The 21,627-nt window shown below is 39.7% G+C and overlaps 1 protein-coding gene across 2 annotated transcripts in view; it reads left to right on the top strand.

Moving 5' to 3' along the window:
- RELN (reelin) overlaps nt 1–21,627 on the top strand; it is a 272,354-nt gene that overhangs the window by 141,441 nt on the left and 109,286 nt on the right. For both annotated transcript variants that reach the window (XM_085040349.1, XM_085040356.1), the window contains exons 9-11: nt 5,006–5,102; nt 8,100–8,340; nt 20,239–20,384. In XM_085040349.1, the coding sequence (XP_084896475.1) occupies nt 5,006–5,102; nt 8,100–8,340; nt 20,239–20,384 (484 nt within the window). The remainder of the gene's footprint in view (nt 1–5,005; nt 5,103–8,099; nt 8,341–20,238; nt 20,385–21,627) is intronic.

The raw sequence follows: 21,627 nt of genomic DNA, 5'->3' as shown, positions 1-21,627 counted from the left end.
GACTTCAAAGAAAAATCAAAAAGCTCTTGTGACCTCTGGAGAAAGTTTTTGGAGGCAGAATGGAATGAACAGTGCACTGCATTTTTTTGTACCCATGCTTCTGGTATATCCAGCACTAAATATTCTATATTTTAAGATGGTTAAAATCATCTCACTCTTGATCAAAAGCCAGTATAAATATACATTTTAAAAAAATTAGAATCCATGGTCCATTCATTATGCCAAACTGTATGGTTCATTACTTTGGAAAAAACTATTAGCAAACCAGCCAAATTTGACCACTAGTAATTTACACTACCCAGTTTAGCTAAATTCAAGCAATATCAGCAAATTATAATCCTTAGCAAACACTAATCATTATTCATCCCATTAACAAAATTAATAAAATTAATCTTCTAGCATTAGATAAAAGGGATTCTTCTCAGCTCCCTTTTGTTTTTCAGACTGTATTCAGGACACGATTTAAACCCTTCTGCACATTTTTTGTGTGAATCTTTCTTGTGCAGTCCCCCACTGGACTCATTCTCCTTAAAGCCAGCATTAGATATCTCATCTGCTTATCCACGGAAGCACTTGCAGGAACTATCAAGAGGTTGTCAAGAGGCAGAGGACGTCACACTCTGTAAGGAGGAAAATATTGCTTCCCTTGCAGATGGCACCCAGTTTTATCTCAGCAAAACACCAGCTTCTAATCAATGTTGTTAAGAAATCTTAGAGACCAACAGCTGTATGACTTGGGTTTCTGTAAATCTGACACAGTTGGAGGCAAAGCCGTAGTGAGAATTAATTTTGCCTGCCATTGTCAGCCTGGATACAAATAACTGAATACCTGGATACAAACAGCTGATATGTGGTGCCTTCATAACATCTCTCCTGGAATACCATGCTCTTAGTACTGCTACCTGCATGGCATTTAAAAAATAAGGTAGGTAAAATATTCACCAGTACTTTAGATGGCCTTGGAGGAAACCAAAATCAGCTTAACAAGACCTAAAATTAAGAAAGCCAACAAAATCATGACTGTTTCAGTTGGACATGCTGAGGGTGGTCAGTGCTAGTCAGGTCCTGGCTATGGGTTACCAGTCCTCTGAAACAAGCAGCAAAGCAATTGAGAAACATACTTTTGTTTCACTTTTCTATTCCTTCCTGTTTAGCTAAGCAGAATTAACAAAGCAGCTGTCAGGAGATGTTTAGCAATCCCATACTCTGCCAGTCAAAACCCTCTTCTACTAGCATCAGTGCCTGGAATCAACTTTGAGAAAATTTTATTTTATTGAAATTTGTCTCGGGAAAAAATCCAAACATGTAAAGAACCCGCCAAATAAATTAGTGTTTCAGAATATTCAGTATATTAAAATGGCTAGGTTTTATAACAGAAGCTGCTCATAATTTTTGATAACAGACAAAATTGCTGTCTGGGCTTCAAATGTATCATTTAAAATTAAATTCATTAAGGTTATCTCTAGCTTCTCTCTGAAAGTTTTGAAAGTCTGTGAACATCAGATGGAAGTTGATCAAAAGGAGTAAAATAACTCCAAAGGAAAAAAATCCTTTGTTCCTGAAACACAAGGACAAGCTTGCCTTGTATATATGTAAACAAAAAATTTAGCTATTCTTGATTGGAGGATGGTTTGGTGTGCCTCCTGCTCCCAATAGATAATTACACATGCAAGCCCTTAATACTGAAAGTATAATCCTAACTCAGTCAGATTTATCTACCAATAACCTCACCAAGGCATCAAGTTTGCTGTGACATATTCATCTCAAGAAATAAACTGCATTTTTTCTCTAATGCAGTAGCTATCTAACACAGACTTGTTGCAGTAATCATCATGCAGATTTTGCTACCCATTTTCAGGGCTAATTCAAATCCTGGGCTTTCCTGATTTAAAGCAAGCCTAACCTAATCTCATTCAAAAGGTTTTATGTACAACTTCTCCTTCAGAGGACAGGAAGGTGTAAAGATTTATGGGCATGACATCCTGCCCCTGCTTCTCTGCTCAGAGCTGACAAACTGTTTATCACCATCTCTGGAGCAGTGGGAAGGACACTCCCTCCCGAGCTGAACTGCCCTTCATTGCTGCCATGTTACTGCTTGAGTGCTGATCACCTATTTGTTCAGAAAGTCAGAATGTAGCTTTGCTGGTTGAGGTAGAGGCAAAGACCCAAAAAGCAGATTTCTATTTTAAATAATCCTGGTTTAGGATTACTGAAATAACAGTGATATGGACTAATAGCATAGTATTAAGTAATAGTTATATTGTAAGTAATATCGAAAATTATATGGAAAGGCAGTGACTTGCAAGACTATCTCAGTAAACCCTGTCCTTTAGTGCCGTTGCATATTCATCCTCCTCTCTTTTCTTGGGGAGAAATTCTTAATATAAACTAGGATGTACATTATTTTGTAAAAGGTTCAAGTACCAGATCCGTACTTTTTAATTTTTTCATTGTAAGTTAGAGTTTTGCAGAATTAGGTGCCTGGAAAATAATTTTGCTATCTTAGGATTTTGAGTCAAGAACATACATAAAGATGGTTTAAACATTGATAAAAACACATTTGTCATCACAGCCAGTAATTGCTACTTGTGGACTTTCACAAACTAACTTTAATCTTCATGCAACCCACCCTGCTTGTCAAACTAATAATAAAACCTAGAATTTTCGTCCCCTCTTTTTCTTTTCTCCACTGCTCTTTTTCCAGTATCACAAGTGAAATACCACACCTACCTTGCAAAGCCCTTTCTGAGCAGCCCCATCTCTTTTAAGCAACAACTTTGATCTTCGTTGCATAGTTGAGGGTGTTCAGATCTGACAGACAACATTTTTCACATTGATTGTGCAGCAAATCTGGCCTTCTCTCCCTTTTAGGCAGCATATTTGGACTAAGCTTTGTTTAAGAGCACTGTACCAAAAGTTGATTGTAACACTACAGGAATGGCAGATGTTATAAAGTCTATATTGCTGGTTATTTTTACTGTTTATGTTCTTTTAATTTCTGCCTAACATAAAACTCAGTATGTTGCTGTTTTACCTCACAGCCTCTACTGGCCAAAGAGGTCAAACTGGCTGCAGTTCCCTGATTTTTGAACCAAATTCCTCTAAAATAAAATGAGCAAGTGAGATTAAGGGTTGGAACTCCTAAATTCTACAGAAGTAGCAACCAACAGCAGATGTCACTCAGTAAAGTAGACCATCTCAGCAGATGGGCAAATATGAAACGCAAAGGCTTTTCCTGACATCATTTGGTTTTAATATGATAGAAATAAAATGCCTTGTCAGTAAAATATAACCAGACAGTTGCTTTGTAGCCGTTTTGGATACATGGTTGGTAATTCAAAGTCCTGCTGCCTTTGCAATATTAATTATTCTGTGCCTCTTTACAGCGAGAATACGTGTCAGACCAGCTGAGCATGCCACATGCAGCTGTAGTGGCTTGGAAGTATCTGTTACTCTATTTGCAATTTAACATCAGTGAAAGATACAGGAAAGCAACTTTGTGGATCATTTCCAGGAATCTAGTTGATGTTTCAGACAAAATTATAGAGGCAGGACTTCATCCCATGCTTTGGAGTGGTTTTCCCCCTGCAGAGGCATGTGATGAGTGTCTCAGGGTAGAAAAGCAGTTCTGCAGAGCTGAGAGCTGTGAATATGAACTGCCTCAGGGGAGCTGGGGCTGCAAGCAGTGTGCTTAATGACATATGTTCCCATTAAAATGTGTAAGTTGTTCTCTTGTACTAGTGGTTAACACCTTTTTAATCAGGCCATTTATTTAATTACAAAAATAAGAACCCCAGGTTGGAAAATGGTAGTATTTTATTGTCAGTAGTTTGTAGAGACATTTATATATATTAAAATATGTATTTACACAACTTTCAGTGCAATTGAACATATCTGAGACACACATAAACATAACCTACTCCTTGTGGCACATATAATACATACTCGTGCTGTCCTGATGCCATCAGAGGTGCTGTTTAATTGAGAGTTGCTTCTCTCAAACATGGAAGGTACATACTGTCTGCTGCTTTGAATCTCACATGCTTATGAAGTAGAAATTTCGATCTTTGGAAAACAGGCAAGGATACTTCTGTTTCACTGAGCACTGAATTTTGTGAGATGGATGAATTATCTGCTGTCTGAGGAAAAATAGTTATTTTTGTGTGTTTAATTACCACTCAGGTTGTTTATCATGTTTTCTAGGATGAATTTCTCAATCCTGTTTTTCTGTTATTTTGACTGCCCCATGTATTAATTGTTAAGCTCATCTTTTGTGACAACACCCAGAAGGCACCCTTTTATAAATCAAGAGTAAATATATTACCCTACCTTGCAGGGGTGCCATAAGGCTTAATTAGTTCATTTTTGTAAAGTGTTCTGAGATTCCCAGATCAGCATCAAGTGTTTGTTATTAATTACAGGATCTAGGGAGTATAGTGGATGATTTCTTAATTTAATTTTCTTCAGGCAACCTTAAAATAACTAATTTTGTAACATCTTTGTTCTCTTAAATTCCTAAAGCACACTTGCTCTTGCCTCAAGTAATTCTGTGTATATTTTCCTCTCATTTACTGTGTTTTTATTTCTAAGACTTTTTTTAAAATTTTATACAGTAATATGAAAAACAGTCTTTTACTGTTTTCCCTGTGAATTCTGCTATGTGGATTATTCTCTAATAAGAAGGTTTTGTTTAAACATTATATGGTGGGTTTTCTTCCTGCAGTTGGGGGTGTTAAGTAATTTACTTGGCTTCCCTTGGGAAATTTGCAGAGATTACATGGCACTGCTGTGATTTATCATTTCCACTTTATTTCTGACTCATAAAGCATGCATTATTTTGTGTTTACCTTCAGCAACAGATCACAGGAAATTTCATCATCAATCAAAGCAGTTTAAAATGGGGAGAAGTGATAAGGTGACAAAGGCACCGTCAGCAACTGTAGTTATTGGAGAATCATTTATGCTTTGTTGTGTCGTAACACTTCTCATTTTATTGCTTTCCCAGGATCGGGTTCATGTCGCTTTAGTTACTCAGATCCCAGCATCACCGTGTCCTACAGCAAGAACAGTTCTGCAGATTGGACTCAGCTGGAGAAAATTAGGTTTGTTACAGCTTTTTAATCATTTTCATGTTTTCCAGCTGAGCAGGTGGTGTCTAAACCTGGCTCTTTTAAGACTTGTCTTATTTGTTAACTTTTCCGTTCTCCTTGTTCACACAAAAGATGAGGGGTAAGTCACAGTTTCATCCATTGGGTACATGGGAAGTGAGGAAGAGAATCACTCCAATAACCAGCAGGCTCAGGGGCCTGAAAAAACAAAACTTTGATAACTTTTTGCATTTCAGCACCATTTTTAATGTCAGCAAGGGCCATATTTTATAATATTGCAAGTTTCTACTTTGGTATAGTAAAATATACAACAAAAAAAGTTTCTAGGTTGATACGAACACTTGGCTCTTAACACTCTTCTAATAACAAGATTATGGTGAATAGTGCCTTGCTTTTAAACCAACTTGTGTACATGAAAATGCAAAGGATTATGAATGGAAAATTTAAGTATTTTCATTGCAATCTGCACACCTTTAAAAAGAGAGTTAGTGTCAGAGATGGATTTTTCCAAGAGAGCTTATTTTATCAAGTAATATTAGGAAAGGCATTTTGTGCAAGGGCACAATAATTATATTTATAACATAATTATACAACTGGGGAAGAAAGCATTGTTATTTGTAATGTACTCATAGCATCTTAGTCTGCTGTCCTGCATTACCTCAGTGTCAGTGCTATACAATTGACTTGCTTGAGCCTATTTTCAGTCCATTGAGGAAATATGCAGAGCAAAAGGCTTCTTAATTTCTGATGAACAAACAAAACTCTAGCTGCAAGGTTGTGTATTTCCGTATCTCATCCTCCAACTCCTTGGGGGAGCAGGATTACAATTTCATTTAAAAAACATAAATTAAGTTCCATTTTAGTAAAACAATTGGTGCTAATTCTTATCTCAGAAAAATATAAAGCAAGAGTGACTTGAACGCACGCACTGAAGTTGCCTGAGAGTAACCACCCAATACCTTCTTTTTTTCTCACATTGATGCAAAATTACACACATAGTCCATAATATCAGCTCAGTTGCTCTCGTAGCTCTGCAAGATAGGAAACTCAAGAGTTGTGAGGATGCAAACACAAGCCCTTGAGACCAAATTTTTTTTTAAGTTACTGTGCATGCAGCTTGACCTCTCTTTCCTCAACTTTGATGCTGGAGCCAGCAGTAGAAAATAGGTCAATAGAGCAATGTCGTGCGAAGTGGGGAGGATGAATTATGGAGGGATGCTCGTTTCTCCTGTGGTCCGTATGAATTGCAGTGTTTATTCAAATGTGCTTCAGCGGCTTTCACAGCACTACATGCAGCTCCAGGGAACGGTGGGAGAGCTGGGGAGGGATGGGACAGGAGGGCAGCTGTGGAGGGGAGGTGTTGAGTTGTGTCAGTGGGATTTCAGCTCCGGACTCCCGGGAGGGAGGGAGGGCAGGGATCTCTCGGAAGGCGGGTGCTGTGTGGGCTCAGGGAGAAGCGAGGGCAGCGCTCAGAGCAGTGCTGCACTGGAGGCTGACAGACACAACGTTTAGCAAGTGCAAGGCCATTTGTGGGGGCAGATTCTGAGTGTGAATATGGGACAAATGCAGTTGCTCTTCGGCATTTCACTTTGCTTTCAAAAGAGAAGTTCCTCTGTTTTCTGCTATAAAAGGAAGCTATTGATGACCTTTTTCCCTAAAAGCTCTGGATTGTCTCTGACAAACTATTCACCTTTCAAAGCATCTCTACCAAGGCAGATAGAACACTGAGTAGCTGACGTCTTGCAAAGCCCAGTATTCAAACTCCTTGCAGCCCGAGGTTTGAATGTAGCTAATTCACCTGCTGGGTGGTTGTTGTGGTTCAGCCCCACCCAGCAGCCCAGCCCCACCCAGACACTCACTCACTCCCCAACCGATGGGACTGGGAAAGAACTGGGATGGTAAAAGCCAGAGAGTTCGTGGGTTGAGATAAAGACAGTTCAGTAGGGAGAACAAAAGCCACGCAGACAAGTAAAGGAAAACAAGGAATTAATTTGCTGGTTGCTCAGGAGACAGGTGTTCAGCCATCTCCGGGAGAGCAGGGCCCCATCACATGTGATGGCCACTTGGGAAGGCAAACTCCGTCACTCCAAATATCCCCCCTTCCTCCTTCTTCCCCCACTTTATATACTGAGCATGGTGTCACATGGTCTGGAATGTCCCTTTGGTCAGTTTAGGTCACCTGCCGCAGCTGTGTCTCCTCCCAGCCTCCAGAGCACCCCCAACTCCTTTGGGGTGAACCTCATTCCTTTCACACCTCTGAGGACAGCTTTCTGAAGAAAAGCTCAAGGCCCTAATCATTGCTAATAGTAATACTCCAGGTCTGACTCTCCACCCCTCATTTTCCATTTTCAGCAGCAAGAGAGAGGACAAATGGATTGTTTCTTGTGTATTGTTCTTGAAGCAGAACATGGAAAAAAGACAACCTGGCCCTTCTCACCCACAGAATTATCCTGACAGAAGGGGTGTGGGATTGGAAGGACACGTTTGTCAGAGAAAATTCCCAGCTTTTCTCTCCTACCATTCTGCTCCATCAAAATCTTCAAGGGACTGAGGCAATCAGAAGTCAGCAGATTCTTTTGATGAAGCAAAAATCACATTTTGTGAGACCTGTTTTTGCAATGAGCTTCCTTAATGTTTCCTTTTGGCCATACCTGCAAAATACCTGACAATTCCCTGTCACCATCTGTGACCATCTCTGAGCATGGACATGGTCCTGCTCTATTTCCTGATCTCCAAACATCTGTGTTGATCTGTTGTTTATGGCCTTAGCTTGCACTCTCTTTGAAGCCAGGCTGCCTGTTAGGGCTGGATGTGCACTGTGTGGCGCAGTGGGACTCTGCCTCAGGGCAAGTATTTTCTGATCTCCATAGAAGCTTTATCAGCATGCAAGGGATGTCAGCACAACTGTGTCACACCTGCTAAATGTGTTGAGGGAAAAGCATTCCTGACTATGTCTTAAAATTTGTCTAATTCCCTGTCATTGTTTTTCAGTGCCCCTTCCAACATCAGCACAATCATCCACATCTTGTACCTTCCTGAAGATGCTAAAGGGGAGAACATCCATTTTCAGTGGAAACAGGATTATGTTCAAGATGGTGATGTGTATGAAGCCTGTTGGGCATTGGACAATATCCTGATCATAAATGCTGCTCACAGAAAAGTTGTGTTGGAGGATAATCTGGATCCTGTGGATACTGGCAACTGGCTTTTCTTTCCTGGGGCCACAGTTAAGGTTAGTCTGATATTTCATGGCTTAATGTTATTATGACTCCTGTAAGTAGAAGAAGAGAATAACATCTAACCAAACTGTGATCACAAGGGTGTTCAGGCAACTCCATCTACTTCTAGCATTGGGCTCTTTTTAGCTTTGTTTTTACCTTTTCTCTGTCCCATTGGGGCTTTTTAAAACAATGCAACTTTTCTGCCATGACAAAAAACAAATGGCAGTTTATACTTCATGTCAAAGATCATGTAACAGAAAATGGAAAACAGCTTCCTTTTAGCAAAACAGTACAATATTTTTGAAACAAATTCAAGTTTTTTGTTAGGTATTTTAAATACCTGCTTTTTAATTTGGTGTTGTTCAGCTACACCTACTCACTTCACAAATTATCCCAAAAAAATAAGGTTTCCCACTTTTTCTGCCTGTGATCATCCCATCTCCTTTGCAGCATGCATTCAGGTAGTGGCTACTCCTTAAGATTCTCTTTTTCAATATGACCCTGTTCTTATATGTGAGATACAGCAAGACCAAGATCCATTCTACCTTGCGAAAAATCCTAAGGAGCCCAACAAGATCTCTGTGCACAGAGTACCTTCACTTGCAGAGTTGTTCAATACTTGGAAAACAGCTGGATTCTTGCTGTCTATGTTTTCAAGCAGCCAGAAGCTCAACAGCTGATGACTTTCTGGTTTCATGCTATTTTCATTCAGAAAAGCAGTTTTGATGTCAGGGTTCATTTACGATGGTGTTAATGGTTTTGGCAATTGCATAGGAAACAGATGTTGAATACTGAGGGCAGTAAAAGGTTGATTTTGGCCTCATCCTTTTCCCACAGAACCTGATACAAATGGCTTCAAATTAATAGTTTTAGACATAAATATTCCCACTAATCTAGTATTCATAGTACCATCTTATTGACTATTTTTTTTTTACTTCAGGAAAGTAATTTAGACTACACAGGCAAATTTTTTATGAGATTTTAGAATCAAATAATGTCCTGTGTATTTAATGAATATTATGTGATTGGTTCACACTTGTTGTTTTGTCAGTCTTATCTCTGGATTTTAAAATCCAGTCAACATATGTGAATGTGTGAAAGCAAAGCAAGGATTAATGTACCACAGGCACAGTTACTTTTTCTTGGTTGACCAAGCCTAAACACTGCTTGCTCTTTCTGAAGCATGCATAAACAGCATCGAAACTTTCACAAATAAAGCTCTTTTATTCTTGCTGTTTTTCTTTTCTTTTTTTTTTTAAATTTGGTTGTGGAGGTTATTCTGGGATTTGTTTAGTTAAACTCAGCCAGTTTGTACCAATACACAGTTAGGGTTTTATGAAAGACAAAGGACCTAACCCTGGAGGTCCCTAAGCACTGAGTGTTTCTAGACAGAAATCCCATCAAGTTCAAGCTTAATATGTGTCATGAGTGAGGTTTCAGCAACCTGCCATTCCTTCAAGCTCATCTTCTCTTTTAGGTACAAGTGAAATGTGCAAATACCTGTTTCCAACTGACACCTGACAGTGTGTAGCCACTTACACCAGGTTAAGGCTGTGTGTAAGACTCTGGTGTAGGCACACTGGGTTAAGGCTATTCGTGAGGCAGAGCTTTTATTCTTCATGGGACTCTGCCATGTGTCTGTATTTTCGCCAGGGCACTCCTTTACTCATTTCATTTTTAAGGTTCTTGCTTCAGTCTTCCTCAGATTTTCAGGAACAATCTTGCCAAATATAATTTGAACAGATTTTGCAATGTGAATTTCATGTTATGTCAAAAGTAAGACTATAAATTGGGTCAAGATTTACATCAGATCAGCATAAAACCTGTCATAGCATTCTAACACCAAGAACAAATTTTTGACAATTTTTTTTTTTGCTTTTCATGTTTGAAATGTTATATAAAAATTTACAAAATCTTTTATTATCTTCTTTAAAACACTAAGCTCTAATCTCAGTTCCTCGCAAACATAATATTTTGTATAGGTAGAAAGGTAAGAATCCTTGTAGATTGTGCTAACGACATTAAATATGGCATAGGGGAAGGCTTTAGGGAGTGGTGTCATCCTTGCTGCCAGCTGAGTCCCTGGCTCATCCATGAGGGCACATCCCTTGAAGATAATGCCACTGGAGTGGACAGTCCGAATATTACTGGGAATTTTGCAGCAATGTGTTTGCTCCAGTTGGGAGGGTTTGGATGCTGTGTTCTCAATATATACTGTGGGAACTTTCCTGTACCCAGCCTGGGAAGCAGTTTCTCCTCCTCTCCCAGCCTGCTTGAGCTTGGCCCAGGGATTTCCTTACGTTCCTTGTTGCCCTCAGGAGCAGTTGCTACTCGTCTGAAAGCACATGGCTGGTTGCAAACACAGCTGGACCTGGCTACTGAAATAGGATGCAAGCTGAGAGATAAGCCATTGAGTTTGTGTGTTTTGGTTCCAAAGGAGACAGCAAAAGGCAGGAGAGACGCAGTTAGCAAGGCCAAGCAACCCTTAGGAGATTAATTGGATCCACTGGAACGTGTTTATCTGTGTTGGACTGTGTGGAAGGGTGTTCAACAGGATAAATTCCTGACTGCGTTTCAGTATTTCCAGTGACAGCTCTGAGCATGAGCACAGCCTCACAACTGAGCATGGTTAGGATGCTGCTCTGGTGGTTGAGATTGCTGAAATGCATGGAAGAGCACTGTCCACCTGTCAGCAATGCTCCTTGGATATCCGCTCCTCTAAAACAGAAAAGTAATCTCAGCTTCAGTGGGCACTTCATATATATTTGACCAGAAATTGCTGAGCTTTGAGGTACATTTGCAAGTTTTTTTTTGGTTTCTCCGCCCTAGTCCAAAACTGGTTGTGCAAGCTCAAAAACTGAGTTTGAGAAGGGAGACCTCAGCAGTCTTACAGTTCATGTTTCTGCAGTGCTTTGATTACACAAAAATAACATTGAGACCAAAGCACCTCTCTCAGGAATTTTTCCACTTTGGGAAAAAGCAGTATAGATCATTACAGACACCAAAGTGACAATGTATTTGATCACGGATTGTTAACCCAGTGACACTTACCATCTTCGAGAGAAGTCAAGCTACAGAATTGCTGTCTCACAGTAGCTGCAGCCGCTCTTCACTTGGTGGCTGGAGGTTGCCATTGAACTGGATAGCTTGGTTTGTTTGGTCTGCAGGTTTTGGGGACTGCAGATGAGACTGTTGAAGCTGAGCTCTGTGTGTGCAGCCTGGCCTGGGATGGCACAGGGGGGGCAGGTGTGTGCCAGCCTCATTGAGCAGGTTTGCTTTAGGACTAGGGATGGTAACTGACCCATGTTATTCTCTACTGTGGGCATGGCCAATAAACCATGCAAATGTTCCCACCCCAGTACCCTGACTCAGTAAGACCTTTAAATAACAGGTCATCACCATCCAGCTCATTTTCATTTCCCAGGCATGCATGCCAGTGTAGCAGAACAGAAAGCTGCATATGAAGAGAGTGGGAGAACTAAACACTCGCACTCAGAAAAATGTGCTGAAAATTTGCGTAAAACACTGCAACCTTTTACCACACCCTGAGCAGAGCAGGGCTGTGCACATCCTAGATCTGCAAGCCCTTCCTGGACCTGTGTTGTTGCGTGTTCCTGAGCAAAGACATGCACACTGGCCGGGGAGTTTGGCAAAAAGAAAGGCTGATTAAGCTATTCGACCTTCTCTCATTCCAGAGTAGATTTCCAAATGTTTGAATACTCTTAATTAATGGAATGGCTTTGAATAGTCTTCTTCTAAAACAAACATCCTGATATTCCACATATATCTCTTTTGGGTTTGTTTGTGCTAAAATGAACAAATTTTTTTTCCTTTTCTTTTTGCTTTTAAATTCTTGTTTAAAAAAGCGTTCAGGTATCCATTTTCTGAATCAGATCAATTTTTTTTTTTTTTTTGAAGGAGAAGAGGTGATGTTCTACGTATGTCAGTGTGAAAATGGCAGACTGAAATTGCTGTGACTTTATATTGGTCAAAATTATAAAGATATAGATGCTTCTGACAAGATTCCTTTGTTTTTCAAATAAGATATAACAAGGCAGTATTTGGTCTGTGGGCCAAACCTGGCTTTCTGGACAGCTGCTTTGCCTTGCAGGAGCCCTTATCCACCACATCTTCCTGGGAAGAGACGGGCAGACTTCCTGCTGCAGCTCATCTGAGAGCCATTCCTGCTTCTCTGTGGGTGGAAGGAGGAGTGTGAGAGGGGAGGAGAGTGAAGAAAGCAGTGCAGCATGCACAAAACCTGTCGACTGACTGGCTCCCTTTAGAGTGTAGCCATTCTGAGCAGTGCCCATGAGGAGACTTTTGTATGGTCCATGCATGGAATTGCTCTTGCCTTTCCTTTTTTTTTCTTTTTTTTTCCCCTAATCATCACACTTGTAATTAAAATAATGATACTTAGATAGAGTGCCTAGGGGTTCATTAGAACTGACAGGTCGTTGGCTGTGGTGCTGTGAGTGGTTTGGGCAGCTGAGAATTGATGTTGGGCAGCAATGCTGAACCTACACCTTTCTCCATGCCAGTTCCCTGTGGCTTGGAAGGGTTGGGAGAGGTGGCAAGGAGCCAGCATTAGCTCTGAGCTGGTGTCAAAGCACAGGAGGTACTTCCTGCCTCCTGGAAGGAAAGAATTTGATCTTCGCAGGTCACTGTGAGATGCACATCAATAAAAACAACATGAATTAACCCATTACGTGACAAAGAGTGGAAATTACTTAACTTGATTCTTTCTCACTATAATTTCACAGTGGTGTTAATGCACACTATTGCTTTCAGAAGAACAAATGATGCTCAGGCCAGAGTGCTCCAAGCATCAGTATTTCCCGGTAACACAGAGGAATAGTTCAGTTCATGCCAGTTAAATGACTCATGGAGGAAACCAGTCATTGCCAGAGTGATCAGTTTTGTACAAACATGAAATGTCCTAGAAAACTGAGAACCATACAAAAAAACGTAGGAATCACTCATAAACAAGCAAAGTGTTTTGAGTGCTGGCCTTTGAATAACAGTCTATAATCGGAAATCATGAGTGAAAACACACTTTATAAAATGTTTCTTACTACTTCACAGGACAAGTTTCATCCTATTGTTTTGGAAAGGGAAAATGCACTATAACCCTCTGTGCTCCTGGCCTGCTTGTGCAGCCAAGGTTTTTGTTCTGTAGCCTACCTCAAATGATATAAAAATGTAGAACATGGGAAAGACTAAAGCTCTGTTTTTCTCATGGGTAGGTATTCTAATCACATTGTATTCTTTCCTTTGGTTAAAGAAGGGATATCATTCCAGAAGCATTGAAAGCCAAATCCACAGAATTTAGAATTTGAAGTTGTCCCTAAATTCTGTTACTGTACCGTTGCTGACTGAGACATTGGATACAAAGTGTAATTTTATCAGGACTTAATATATCCTTGTACCTGCTATCATTTCAAAATTTTAAAATTTCTAAAACCTGCATGACTCATTTCCAGAAAGACACAATATCTAATTTATAGCTCCATTGACAATGCTACTTCAATTAATTTTCTTCATCTTTTTTCTTGTTCCTTTGCTTCTCATATCTCATCTGTTTGCATTGCCTAGATTTTAATTAAAAAGCCTCTCCTCTCTAAGGAGCAATCTGAAGTGGCAAAAATAATCACTTAAAATATTACAGTCATTAAAAAATTGGCTGCGGTCAAAGCCTTGCATTTTCAATTTGCCGACAAATGCTATTTTCGTTTCTTTTTAAAGTGCATTTTGTATTTGAGTAGCATACGCCAGCCAGCCTGGCTATCAGAGATGCTCCTCCAGCTGGGTGGGCTGCGTGACAACTCCTTAATGGGGGAAATTGATGGCCCTCTGCTCGTGTGGAGGTGAAGGCATACTGGGCAGATTTCTTTCCATCTGCCGTCAGCCCTTTGCAAGCTGGCACTGCCCAAATGCCCAACACATTCATTCCAATGCAAGAAATGTCGCCAAAAAATAAATTGTGAGGCTACAGCTGTCTGAAAGAATCATCAGGGCCATTAGGCCCAGGGGAGATAATATGAAGAGGAGCATCAGTGTTCGTCACTGATAAAGAGCTAATTAAATGATGGTAAAGATGACTGTGAATACTTTACAGGCATAAAGGTGAACAACATTTTCATGGGAGTGCAGGAATGAACCTTGGGAAGATGATATGCAAGACCTCAGCCAAAAATCTGTTACACTGAGGAATTTCACACTAGTGTTTCCTGTTGATGCTTTGCCGAATGGCACAGTTGTATCATTTAGTTGCCCTCTGTTCCACTCTCCCAGTAAAGAAATCCCATACTGTAAAGCCAAGAGGTATTTATTGATTCACAAGTTTGACTTGAACAACCGGGACAGAAGCTGGCTTGGATGAACTTCAGTGCTTCTGTTTACATTCCTAATATTTGTCTTTTGAGTTTCTAAAAATCTTCAGGACTGTGTCCTTTTCTGCAGCCATGACAGAGGCTGATCTGGTTGAGGCTTGTGCTACTTCCCATTGCAGGGTGAACTGGAGGTCTCCAGATCCTCCTAGCCAAGAGGTCACGGTGAGGGTAGCTGATGTCTCCTTAAGTGGTGCTCACATGGAAGTCTTTAAAAATATGGAGATTGTTCAGACATGTTGCAGGCTGTAAGATCCCAGATCTCACCTGGGGCCCTTAGGCCATTTGGATGCTTCGGAAAGTTGGTCATTATTAACTCATGAAACCTTAAAAGAGGTCCAGTTGGAAAGTACCTGCTTCACCAAATCTGACTTTCCAGCTTTTTTTGACACATGGTTTTGAGCAGTCATAATTTAAACAATTCTGCACCTCAGATGATCAAGAGGCTTTCCTGAAAGCACCTAAAATGTAAGAATAGGGTATGATAAAGAGCATGGCAGACTCTTGACAAATGTTTGATTTTGAAACCATGCATTGCTCTCTCTCCCATTAACTAATGTCTTCATAATGTGTACTAGAAAGCTCGCCTGAATTAATAAGACTTGCTGGGTCTTATAGACAATTTGGCTAAGAACTGTACTCATAAACTAGAAATATTCATAGACAACAGCAATTTTAGAGTGAAAATGTATGTTTTGTGGTAGTGGTACCAATGTAGCATTGAAGAGTCCTGATCAAGGAATGTCCCCTTGCTGCCTCTCCAGGCGCAAACCAAAAAGATAGACTGTGTCTCAGGAAACTGCCATTCATTTATAAAACTGGAGATAAACTGGGAATGAGCACATGTGGGAATAAAAGGAAATACTGCAGGAGAGGAGAATGCTCATCCTGGTCAGCAGTGCATTCTTCAGTGTAATCAATGATAAGGCTTGCTGAAGAGAGCGTTAAGAAAGTGTCTGAAGGAAATCCTGTGGGAATCTGCCGAGTGTGGTGAGCAGAATGGGTTGGAGCATGCAAGTTGGGTTGTCTCACCAGCACACATAGTGACAAGCACTGGAAGTCAAGGGAAAGTGAGCCACGAGATGGTGCATGTGGGAAAAGGTGGAGGCAGGTGAAGATGGGCCACACAGGGCCTTTAAAAGGGGGAAAAATCAGTGATACCATAACTATCCAGTAGACAAACTTCAGAAACACAGCAAATTTAGAGTGAAGATTAGATTGAAAGTAAATCCAAGAATGCTGAGGTTTGGGAATACATCCAGCCAATTTTCATTTTGCCCTATTCTTGCTGAGCAATAGCTTAACAATTACAGCCAGTGAATAAGGTAGTGCCAGATTAAATTAAACTATTTGTTGTTTTTTTGGGTTTTTTTCCTCTTGGGATCACCACAGACCCTGAACACAACCTGGCTTCTTTCCATTTGGCAACAGGCAGGGGTTGTTTATTTAGGAATACAACAGTTTACTTATGGCAGGCTGATAGTCCCATTCCAATTGCAAACAATGGGAAACAGCGACTGTTGTGAAGTGGCTTCATTCAAGTGCCTGTGTTTTATGTTTTATTATGTAGGTGATCTGGGAGTAAACTCTGCTAAATGAAGTTTATGAGATTTGTCAAAGAATTTGTTCTCTAAATTAATTTTTCCTTACAAATTAGTTAACATTTCAGTGTTGTAATTTGCACAAGGACACACTAAATGTGCCGCATGCTTTTAATCCCCTTTATATAAAATCGAACAGCGCTTTAGTTCTGGACCTACAGTTGATGCTTCCATGGTAACAAGGACAAATATCCTACAAGTTGCTGTTGTTTGGCCCTTTTAGTTACAAATTTTACACAGCAAGTTAATTTCCTCTTGTCTTATAAATTATTTAAATGTAAATAAAAATTAAAGAGAGAACAAATTTAATCTAGAGTCCATGCAAGAGAACTCTGCATCTACATAATCCACAGTATCTCCATTTTAGGGAGAACTTAATCCAGATAGTTTTAAAACTCACTACATGTCCATTTTACATTTTTTATCTCTTTAGAATGACTAAATAAACACTTGTGAAATTCAGTCCTTAAATACTGAAGTATGTAGACTACCACTGCAAGTGCAAAGCCTTTAATTTGGGAAAGATGTAACACATATGTAAATTATATTTTACGGCTTTTTTCTAAAGACTTGAATTCAAATCTTGAGTATAACCCTAGAGAAAACAAGTCTGATGGTTTCAATTCCATGTTTAATCTGTTCAAGCCCTATTGCAAACCCACAAAATAGTCCAACCTCTTGGATGCTGAATAAGACCGACAAGGTAGTTGGGGGCAATGCTGCTGAGGGACCATATCCTGCAGAGCTTCTTTTGCTCTTGGAAAATTTGGCTGAGTGTTCTTTGAGGTTTTTCTTCCCTCAGCAGTCCATCAGGTTTAAAAAAAAGGGCCATAAAAGCAGTGACAGATAATGACTGCTTTGAAAGTTAAAAAAGAAAAAAGCTGAGGGTGATGGTTATACAGGCAAGGTAAATGTGGCAGGTGGGAGAGAACAAGATCATGAGCAGAGGAGCCCTGGCCCTCGCTTGGGCAGCTCAGCTCATGGAGCTCATCCACATCTGCTTCTCCCATGGGCAGCTGTTGGGGACCCAAATGGTGTCACTGAGGCGAAACCATACAAGAAAATGATGGCACTCCCTCAGAACTTCTTTAAAAGCCATACCTGTGCTTTGAGCATCTTTCTTACTCTTCTTAGAGCCATTAAAGGTCATGAGCTTCTATCAAAGGTTTCATAGGTATTGAGAATAACAGAGGGAGTTAAACCCCAGTCTGAACTTCTCTTCTGCGTAGCTGTTTCACAGGAGCCAAAGCTGACATGAGCAGATTGTGATTTGAGCCATACGTTGTGTGGTTCATTAACACATAAAATATGCATAAAATACATATTCATAGATGCTATGGAGCTGTGTATAAATGCATTAACATAGCTTTATAGAACTAATGAAGTAAATTATGATTTTGAGGTTTCATAAAGGGTTGATCATACACCACTCTATAAATAATTATTTATTCGCCCCTTTGCCAAACTGCCCATTTATTTATCTTGACAACCTAAATGAAAATTCCATTCAGTAAATGTTCTGCTAGACAGCAGAAGGATGTACAAATAGGAAAAGATAATGGGGTTGTATCTGGTTTGTGTTTATTTTAATAGATGGTTTTCATCAGGCAAAAGGTTACTAAGTACATACCCACTATCAAACCCATACTTACATATAACTAGCACCTGAGATACGAGACTTATAAAGGATTTTACAATGCTTGTATGCAATTCTAATATCTATCCCAGTAGGATCTATTTGTCTATTTGTTCCCTGAGATGAAGGGTTGTGTGCAAATTTGGATTAAGTTTTAGCCTGAATATTTATTTTTAGTGTATTTATTTGACTGCCTGTAGATAATAAAAATTTTGCGGCAGATTGATTGATAGATAAAGGATACTTCGTGTTCAGCAAATGAAGAAAATTCTGAAAATCAAGAAGCACAATGAACAAATTCTTAAAATTCTGATGTTAGTGCTACCTATGAGGGAGAAGGTTAAAATCAGTAAACAAAAGCAATTTCTCAGTCAGTTATAAATAGCTGCATAGTACAACTGCTGTTTTTCAAAAAGAAGATATAAAACTGTCTCATTAACTTCTGCTAGTTATAATATATTTGATGTGTAAATTATTCTGCCTTTTCAGTGGCATGTGTGGTGTACTGTGTATATGCTGCATTAACAGAGCAAGGAGAAAGGAGACTTGTGACAAAATCTATTTAATTTCTGTGATAAATTATGAAAACTTCAGGATCTTTCTATTGCTTTGACCTTTTTTGGGAAGAAAAACACTTTAACAGCAATTTGTTTATTTTAGCAGTTGAAACAGTCTCTACATTTTTACAGTGTGTTATATCTTTAAGTGAGATTTAGTCTCTGTTAATAAACATAGAGCTGTTGTCATTCAAGTATAGACCAGAAAGTCTCTATACAAAAAGCAGGCTTCAAGTACTCACATCTTTTCCAACAATGTGTAGGCACCTCTAGAAATACATTCACAAAATACTTTCCTCAATATAAATTAATTGCTAAGGTATTGGCAACCATACTTGAAAATCATCAATAAAATAATTTCAATTATGTCACTTTATTGCATTGGTAAATAAAGTGTTATGGAATATGACAAAATGAGTTATTTTGTACTTTGCCTATAAAAATCCACAGACAAAGATATACTGGGCAGTTTTCATTTCTTGCCCCACCTTTCTCTTTGTTAAAAATCTAATTATTCCCTTATGTGACACTACCATGACCTTTTTAAGTGCAGAAGAGGTGATTGTCATATTTCCCTTGGTGCATTATGAAGGGGTTCAGAGACAAGAGGGCACTGCATAGACGATACTGAAAAGGTCAATGCAATTTGGCATTATTTTTTTTCTTTTTTAGATGTGGAAATGTTGTAAGAATGCAGAATTATTCTAATTAATAATTCCTTAATTCAAATTCCAATTTCAAGAGAGCAAAATGCCACACACACACACACAAATGAAAGAAGTGTTGGAGATAATTATTTTTATCAGTATTTTTTGTAATATGAACAATTCAATAACATGCCACATGCTTAGTTTGCATTAAGACCAGGTAGATCTCCTTCAGAAGCTTCTAGTACCTGTTTCTACCCCACAGATTTGGCAGACTGTGATTTCATCAGACACACAAGAAGGCAAAAGTAGGATGGGAGAAAGAAGAAAATCCATACTGTAACCACAACGTGCTCCTCACAAGCAGCTCCTTCCAGGCCAATACTCCTGGAGAGTTGAGGTGGTCAGGGCGTGTTGGGGGAGATACTTGGCTTCATTTCATGGTGCTGAAATGCTGAAATGCAGAAGGAGAAGCAGACACACCGGGTTTGGGAGCAGCATCAGGACCCCTGGGATTGCTGTATCCCAAGAGCTCCTTGCCTCTAAAGCTATTTTTTATGCAATTTGGAATAAATATGGCAAATACAGCCTTTTCACTCATATGATTGAGGCCCAAAGTTTACTGTATGGCAATGCATGGCAATTTTACACACAAATACATCTTTTGGCAAAAATTCAAGCACAGAGATCTGACATGTTTCACAGCACGAAACTGTTACGCCTACAAAATCCCCATAGTAATATTTGATATACTACTGAAGCTATTTGTACACACAGTTGTGTGCGGGCCAGACATAAGGGTGATACTTTAGAACAGAAATAAACACACAGAGATATGGTACATGACTTTTCAATGCAAACACAGTTTTACCGTGGTCTGTATTGGGTTTGTAGGGAAGCAGGTATGAGGTTAGGACACATTCACTGGGACAAGAAAGATAAAAAATTACCATCTAGTTTTTGTTTAGTTTCAGGCATCAGTGAGTCTTTAGATAAAGTACAGCTCACACTGAGATCTGATGGTGTGAGAGCACTACAAACCCACCATAACATCACCTTCCCTGTGCTCCTTCTGCCCACAGCACAGCTGCCAGTCCGATGGCAACTCCATCTACTTCCATGGGACAGAGGGCAGCGAGTTCAATTTCGCCACTACCCGGGACGTGGACCTCTCCATGGAGGATGCCCAGGAGCAGTGGGCAGAAGAGTTTGAGAGCCAGCCCAAAGGGTGAGTGTTCCTGACCTCAGCAGGGCCCTGCATGGGCCAGCAGCATCACTACAGGGATGAGGAAATGGGATAAACCAACAATTGCATTTAATCTTTGCTATGTAGCCAGGGAAGATTGTGACTAGGATAAATAACAATACTGTAAATAGCACATGATAGCAGATTTTAGGAAGAAACAAGTCCAGGAAGTCCAGGAGGAACAGTCTGTTTCTGGACCATCCTGTCATCACTGTTTTTAATGAAAAAGTCATGTTTGTGACTTATGTAGCCATTTAAAGAAACAAATTATATTGATCTGTTTTTTAAATTCACACCACAGTGCTGTTAATAAATTCATATGCATATGAAGTCTAATTCCTTGAGAAATTCATTCCCTGTGTATTACTGCTGTGAGCCTCACTTTACTAAGAGAGAGCTCCTGCTTATGCAGAAGCCTGTAGGTGCTGGAGGAGGAAGAGGAGGTAGAGGCAGGACAGCTGAAGCAGCAGTCTATTCTCATCTAGCAACAGCAAAAGGATAGCCATACCTACTGGGCAAGAGCTCAGGGTCTGGATGATAATTTAATATTTCTATTTTGAATATATACTTTGTGATTTAAAGGGTCCCTGTAAAGCCATATCCAGCAGGGACTGCTGCAAGGGCTTTGAAAGTAACAAGACCATCTAGGACAAAAAAATCACTACTTCTACCAAAACATGAGTGAGCTTTAGAAAATGTGTCCTGAGAAAGAAGTTTCATTTTATATACCTCACTGTATAAATTCTGACAAAAAGAAAATAACTTGCAGTAGAGTATTGATTCTTTTCTATTAAAAAAAAAAATCATTAATTGCTGTAACCCCAGGGCAATGAGAAACATACACTGCTAATTTATGGGTCTCCACTGAATGTTGATTTTAACCTACAAAGTACTTCAGATCATTAGCAACTGATTCAAATGCTGCCTATGCTGTGCTGAAAGTAAAGAGCACCTTTTACGAAATACATGCTATTGTGTCCTGTGGACATGTGGTATATTTGGGGTTTATAGAAAAAATATTCACTGTGAACTCTGTCCCAGTTCAAATAATCAGCCAATGGCAGCAAGTGCTGCTTCAGACAAAGGGAAGAAAATGAGAACGTGTGTGTTGTGTGCTAAGTGACCATGTGGGACACCTTTGAGATGTGGTCTTAGTCTTTTTTCCATGCTGAAAACACCAGGAGGGGAGTGCTGTGGACTTCTGCCCTGTCTGTCGATCTTGTCT

This window comes from Lichenostomus cassidix, chromosome 1Aa, assembly GCF_008360975.1.
Source record: "Lichenostomus cassidix isolate B80296 chromosome 1Aa, HeHo_3.0, whole genome shotgun sequence".
NCBI lineage: Eukaryota > Metazoa > Chordata > Aves > Passeriformes > Meliphagidae > Lichenostomus > Lichenostomus cassidix.
This window is presented reverse-complemented; position numbering and strand designations above follow the sequence as displayed.